A 7629-nucleotide genomic window follows, 5' to 3' on the forward strand; every position below is an offset into this window, starting at 1 on the left:
TTTGTGATGAAGGTTGTACGAGATTTTGATTGAAATGGATGTTGTTGATGTTAATTGGCTAGGTTATGCATATGATACTTGTACACTATGCTTAATTAATAGTATATACGCTAAGTGTTTGTTAAAATGCTTGAATGAAATGATCAAATGATTTTACTATGTTAAATGGTTGGAATTTGGGAATTATTAGTTGCTAATTCGATTATGTTAAGAACGGAATGAAAAGAATGACATGAGATTAAAGTAAGCGATTTTGGAATTGTAGGAATTAAGGAAGAAAGCTCAAGCCGTTTCGGATCGTAAACAAACAATGACAAAGGTAAGTTCTTACTCTTACAACTTTAGTAATGTATAATGACTAGAATGTGTTATTAAACTAGATTTGTAAATTGTTATGTCAAATGAGCTTATGTTGTAGTTCACATCATGGTTATGGGTCGAACAGTAGAACATGTCATATGTCGAATTTGTAAACTTGATGTTAAACCATGTATAAGGTAATTCAAAGAGAATGTTGATGAATCTCATTAGAAAGGTTGTTGGAAGGAATGCTCGAAGTAAACTCCAATAAGTTTGAACTAAGATTCAACCTTAAGGTTCGGTTATATTAGAGTGGCTAATTGTTTGTTATGAATGTAGGTAAATCGTCTTGATAGTCGGCGCTTCACTGGAATGGACACACCGATTCGCCCGCTCCTACTGCTGATGCTAGATAAATGGGTCAAAACTTTTGTTAGAAGGTTCTCCGCTATGTTGGGTCTTTTGTAAAAACTTAACTTGAAAGGATGTGGAAACTCTTGGTTATTTAAGTCTATGTTGGTTGTTTAAGAATTTTGGATGTAAAATTTTAAGTAAATATGCTCGGTTAGTTTATGATGAAGTTTATGGAAATTTTATTAGTTGATTGTTTGACCCATTTGGTTTCTTTGTGATTAAAACTTTTATGATTTTAATAAGAATTTTTAGACCTTAAAGTTGGTATCAGAGCTGATGTTTAAGGGATTCAAGTATCAAAGTTAAAATACTCGAACTCAAACCAAAGCTCGTATGAAGGTGTGTTCGTTTCGAAGCGCTATGCAAGTAAGTAATTTAAGAATTTTGATATTTATGCTTTTAGTTGGAAACGGGAAGGGATTATAGCTAACTCATTCGAATAACCTGGGTAGGAACATTACGGAATGTTACTGGGGGTTTCAGGACTTTAGGGAATCATTTCGGGTTGAACCGGGGCTCGGGAATGAAGTTTTTGGGTTAAATTAAGTTAAAACAACGTTTGCAGGCCAGAAGGGGCATCGGCGACGCCACCAGTGATCCCCGACGCGAAGAATGACTGTCAACGTGAACCAGTGTTGACGCTGGTTTCCCGGACGCGTCGGCGACGCGGCTTATAGCCGTCGTCGATGCCACACTTTACTCTAACTTTGCTGATTTGTTGATTTTGTTATGCCCAAGCCCCAAATTCAGTTCCAAACCCTCGTTAAGCTTTAGAAAGGCCCCCAAATGCCAATGAAATCATAAATACAAGCTAGTTAACATGAATACCAGTAGTGAATGCATGAAACGAAAGGATGTTAAGTACATGAATGAATGTATGATTTGATTAACACGTCTAGGATGTTTGTAATGAAGAATGATCTACGTGAATGAACTATTAAAGACAAATAATGCATAGAATGATAAAGAGAATGAATGGAATGATAACTAACACAAGTATGTAATTGTAGATGGCAAACGAAAGAAAGCCAAATACGACTGAACGAATAAATCAAGACGAACTAAACAAGCTAATCTCGGATGAAGTGGTAAAGGTACTTGATGCAAACAATCCATGAATATCACAAGAAGTAGAAAGTCAAGTGCTAAGCGTGGTAGAAACTCTGATGACAAGTAAGATGGATGAATTGAAGGAAATGATATATGAAATACAAGGCAAGAAGGAAGCCCGACGATGTACATACAAGGAGTTTATGGCATGTAAGCCTGCATCTTATAATGGGGAAATAGATCCCAATGAGTGTCAAAGATGGATCTAAAATATAGAAGGGTGTTCATTCGTAGCCATTGCAAAAAGGAAGACCAAGTTTTGTTTGCCATGGGGCAACTACAACGATAAGCTAAAGATTGGTGGGATGGTATAGTAAAGAAGTCGGTGAAGAGAAACTTCAAACTCTTACTTGGCAAGAAACCCTTTATAAAGTATTATTGCCCTCAATCGGCCGTAGATCGAATTCAAGAAGAATTTCCCCGTCTTCGACAGAAGAATGAAATAATCGACGAAATTACAAACATTTTACTCGACAAGATGAAGTTTTGTAAGGAGTTTACAAGAACGGAAAGAATGAAGATTAACCGCTATCACGACATGTTAAAAGCGGAGCATCGAGAATTCATCACCCCTTCCAAATACGAGACATTGAATGAGCTCATTAACTGGGCAAGGGTTAGGGGGGTCGAATTGAAAAGACAAGAAGAACGTGGGGAGAAAAGACAAGTCGAGAAAGGATCAACACAAGGCACACCTAAAAAGCCCAAAACACACGAACAAGGAAAGAAAGACACCACTAAAGGAAGGTTTCCTCGGTGCAAGACGTGCGGGAAATTCCAATTGGGAGAGTGCTTGATGGGGAAGAAAGGATGTTATAATTGCGGACAAGAAGGACATCCGTATTATAACTGTCCAAATCCAAAAAGGGTATGTTACAACGGTAACGAGTCGGGCCATGTGAAGGCCGAATGCCCAAAGCTCAAGCAAGGGACGAAGAAAGAAGGAAAGAAAGAAGAACCCTATAAAGCTAAAGGAAGAATGTTTCAAATCTCATTAGAAGATGCGAGGGCTCAGCCAATTGTGCTGTCAGGTATATTCATGATAAACTCTATACCTACATATGTATTGTTTGATACTGGAGCAAGTAGTTCGTTTGTTTCAAGTGAGTTTATAATTTCCCCTCTATTTACAATAGAAAGAATGCCTATACCATTAGAAGTAGAAATAGCCGATTGTAAGAGTAACCTTTTACACGAAATATGTAGAAATTGTAAGATCACCATAGAGGATGAGGATTTTGATATTGATCTTATTCCCATGGTTTTGGGAGAATGCAAAGTAGTGGTGGGTATGGATTGGCTATCCCGTTATCATGCGGAAATCTTATGTGAAAGCAAAACTACTCATGTGATGTCTCCTAAAGGAAAACGGGTAAGCATTTATGGGGAAAGGGATGTAAAGGCTAATTTGTGCACCATTGTAGAAGCGGTTAAGTATGTGAGAAATGGAAGTAAGGCGTTCTTAGCTTATGTACTTGATACGAAACAAGATGCTTTAAAGATTGAAGATACGAGAATTGTGAATGAATATCCAGATGTGTTTCCTGATGATTTGCCGGGACTCCCACCCAAGCGAGAGGTTGAATTCCGAATTGAATAAGAACCAAATGCCAAACTGGTAGACAAAGCTCCTTAACTGTTGGCACCCGAGGTACGGGAGTTAATGGTCCAATTACAAGAACTTCTCGACAAGGGCTTCATACGTCGTAGCGTATCCCCGTGGGGAGCGCTTGTTTTATTTGTTAAAAAGAAGGATGGGTCGATGCATATGTGCATCGACTACCGTGAGCTTAATAAACTCAGGGTGAAGAACCGATATACCTTACCAAGAATAGATGATCTTTTTAATTAATTACAAGGAGCAAGTTGGTTTTTGAAAATTGACTTAGGATCGAGTTACCATCAAGTACGAGTAAGAGAAGAAGATGTAGCTAAGACTGCGTTTAGAACCCGTTACAGACAGTATGAATTTTTAGTAATGTCTTTCAGGTTAACTAATGCTCCGGCCGCTTTCATGGATTTAATGAATAGAGTATGCCGAAACATGCTAGACAAATTTGTAATAGTATTCATTAATGTGACAACCCTCACAAAACCAGGTATCCGTACGACTTAATTAATTATTAATTGCTGCCTAATTACTGTGCTTGACTGAGATTACTGCTACTTGATTTCGGATACTTATACATGTCTGCATCATACTATGATTTTCCTGTCACTACATTACTTATTTACTGAACCTTAGTGACAAACATGATGCACAAAAAGCACAGTAGCACTAAACGGATACACAGTGAACATGCTGGTATAGCCAGCATCAGGCAAACACTGCCTCTAAAGGCCTGAATGAGCCAAAATATTTTTACTACACCCAGAGTGTGTGTAGGAATACAAGGGTTGTATGATTACGTCTCTAGGGATAAGATACAGAGATTTGGATGTGCCTAAAACATACTTTAAGCACGGAACACAACACTTTTATCAACACACTAGCTTCTAGCTAAGTAATAAAGTGCCAAAATATGAGGAATTATTCCCGACACTTTGCAGAATAAATTGTGTCGCTAAAAATATTATTTATGACGCTTAACGGATATCTTAAGCACTTTAACGGATTACTATCCAACCGAACAACCGGACAATACCCGGAACATAAAAATATTGCCAAAATTAATATTGGTATTTTTCTGAGCCAGTTAGGGTCCCTGATTACCCTAACACCCGCTTCCTAATGCATTAAACAACTAACGGGGTTAGACCTCACACTTAATGCACTTAACGTAACTGAACCGTAACTGAACGATTGAAAACGAACCGGATGTCATTACATCCTAAAGATTTCGGCCAACCAAGAAAGGACAAGAGTACGAGTTTTATTATTTTATATTGGATTGCACGAGGATCGAGACGACTTTCTCTATAAATACCTCACTACCTCTCACACACACAAACACACACTTCACCTCACCACCACTCCCTCTCCCTCTCCCTCCTCTCGGCCGAGATCACCACCACCCCCACATCCGTTTTTCGGTTCAAGTCTTGACATTCCAAGTGTATACAAGTGTCGGTGGTTTCGTACAACGGAGCTCGGAACAAACGGAACGCGGAGGACCTCTACCGTTTGCTATTATCCACGCAGTTTTCGACTAGTTTCTTCCCTAGCCCCGAGCTAGAGGTATAACGTTTAAAACTCATTTTTGGTCATGTCTAAAGTGGTTAAAAGGATATTTGTCGGTTGAATGTCGGTAACCCGCTTAATGGAACTTTAAAGTTTACTAAAACGTGTATATCGTTGGATAAAAGCTCAAAACGCGTGTAAATGTCGTAGTATTTGAACATGTTGATTAAAATGGCCCGATCTATGATGTGGTGGCTCTTATCATCGTTTAACCCGACTTTGTTAAGATCTCGAATCTTGACATACACTTGTTTCTTGTGTACAAGGGTTAAAAGGTGAAACTCCACCACACGGGAAACATGAACTTGTGTAAAAATGTTTTGACATGAAAAATAGTATCTAAAACAAGCCGATCTACGGATGTACAAGTGGTATATTCGTAGGACCGGGTGTCGAGAAAATCACGTTTTTATAAAAATGGGTAAGATATGAATAAGTATGATTTTCTATAAACTACAAGTGTAGAAACACTTGTACATAAAAGATCCGACAAAATATTGAGTTTTTACAAAAGTTGTCGGGAAGTTGTGAAGAGTGATTGTTTCTAAAAACGGGGTTTTTACAAGACTAAGTTATTATATGAATAGATCCACTAATATAAAGTGATCTACAAAACGACTCTTGGAAAAATTACAAGTTCATGTGGTAATACGACCTCGCAAAATAATCTACAATTTGAAGTGTTAAAACTTGTTTAGCATGTTGGGAAATTGTTTCGGTTGATTTGATAAATTGTTGAGATGTTTTTGTAAAAGAAAATGATACGCTTGAAAGCGTGGCCACCTCCAGTTACAGGGGAAACTCTGGCGAAATTTTCTAAAAATCTAACACTTAGAATATTTACAAGTGTTGGAATTATTTTTGAAGTATTTACAAAATATATTTCGCCATGACTTTATTAAATATTCGGAGGTGGGATTTTCACAAAAATAAACGTGATAAATATTTATTCAATAAATATATTTTTCACAACACTGTTTATGATTATTTTGTGAAAATGTATAAATATTATTTTAGAGTAAAAATAATATTTACAAACTTTGTCAAACTCAAAATAATACAAACGCTTATACGACAAGCATAAAAGTTACAACGGTAATTTCTATTACCACCTAATCATTAAAACGTAACTTACGCTTTACGCAGAAATATTCATCGACACGTATGTTGTCAACGTATTATTTTGGAAAAGAATTATGTAAAGAAAATATATTATTTTTGAGAAAAATAAATATATTTTGAAATAAGAAATAAAATATATTAAGTGGGACTTAATAAAATAATATAAGTATACATGTATTTAATTCCCCCATCCTTGGGAAGGAGAATGCGTATCAAATATATATACGAAACGGTTGACTAACTGTTTCCCAAAAATGTAAACTATGAAGCTAAAGCACGGCCATCCGTCTAATAGAATTAGCACATGTAGGTCGTTGCACAGCACCTGGATATTGGATTGCTTGATTTTGTGACGCGTTCACTGTGAGTTCATGTCCCCCTTTTCTCTTAACTGTTTTCAGTTTTATAAACTGCGGGGGTGAAATACATGTTACAATGATTATGGATATGTTATACATGGTATGATTAGCGTAAGGAGAGTTACTTTTAGATCATGTGAATGGGTAGGCGGAAACTTGAGGTCATTAATCCTCAGGGTGGGGACCGAGGGGCAGGAGCGGTAGATCTATTTGGGTGTAGCGAGCCCAGTCCCAGGTCCAGCAGAACGGACCTTGGGATGACTTTGTTCCCGACGCATAAATTTGCTAGGTTTGAGCCTTCCTACTTGCATTTACACATATCAATGGCCTTGCAAACCATTGGTGATCTCTTTTTCCTTATTTGCTACATACCAGGGTTTTTGATAAAGATAAAGGTTTATTTACTCATTTTCGCATGAACTCGCTCAACATTATTGTTGATTTTTCAACTTACATGTATTTCAGGGAATTAAGGATCTGGCACGGTTTAGCAGGATTTCCCGCTGCATTTAGATTCAGAGTCATCCGGGTTCAAGGCTCATGGCTCTTTCCTGGACAAGCCATGGCCCCTGAACCATGTTTATTTATGTTGCATTATGGTAGTAGTTGTACTGTTTAAGACAAGTAATGGTTGTTGGGTGTTTACCCATTTAGACAATGTTTGACAATTTTATTTCCAATGGATGACTTTGCATGATTTTAAATTCATATAGCTTGTTATGGTTAAGCTATGGTATTAAGAAGTCACACCAAATTAACCACGCTTCCGCAAAGCCAGGGTGTGACAGCTTGGTATCAGAGCTCTGATCATAGCGAACTAGGGTTCATTTTGAGTCTAGACTATGATCACTAGGGCTCTCACGAAAATGTTTTTCTGCATACCACTTAAGTCCAGATCCAAAACTTTTTATAAACAAATGTTGAGCATATTTTTATATTAGGCTCAGTCTGGGAGGCTGAGGCTCGGTCTGGGAGGTCGAGGCTCGATCCAATCGATCGAGGTAGTTGTCTAGTGGGACTAGGGAGTCAGTCTGGGAGGCTGGGAAATGTTTGCTAGTGGGACTAGGGAGTCAGTCTGGGAGGCTGGGAGAAATTGGCTAGTGGGACTAGGAAGGACAGTCTGGGAGGCTGGGAGGCTAGTGG

General features: G+C 37.9%; 1 protein-coding gene across 1 annotated transcript; it reads left to right on the forward strand.

Moving 5' to 3' along the window:
- The first annotated feature begins 2302 nt into the window (after positions 1–2302).
- Positions 2303–3424, forward strand: LOC110906395. The gene has a single exon (XM_022151534.1). It carries the CDS (start codon positions 2303–2305, stop codon positions 3422–3424), a length of 1122 nt encoding a protein of 373 aa, XP_022007226.1.
- The last annotated feature ends 4205 nt before the right edge of the window (positions 3425–7629 follow it).

This window comes from Helianthus annuus, chromosome 14 (assembly GCF_002127325.2).
Source record: "Helianthus annuus cultivar XRQ/B chromosome 14, HanXRQr2.0-SUNRISE, whole genome shotgun sequence".
Taxonomy (NCBI): Eukaryota; Viridiplantae; Streptophyta; class Magnoliopsida; order Asterales; family Asteraceae; genus Helianthus; species Helianthus annuus.

Coding starts and splice junctions, on each gene's coding strand:
- LOC110906395 (XM_022151534.1), top strand. CDS start 2,303: ATGAAGTTTTGTAAGGAGTTTACAAGAACGGAAAGAATGAAGATTAAC.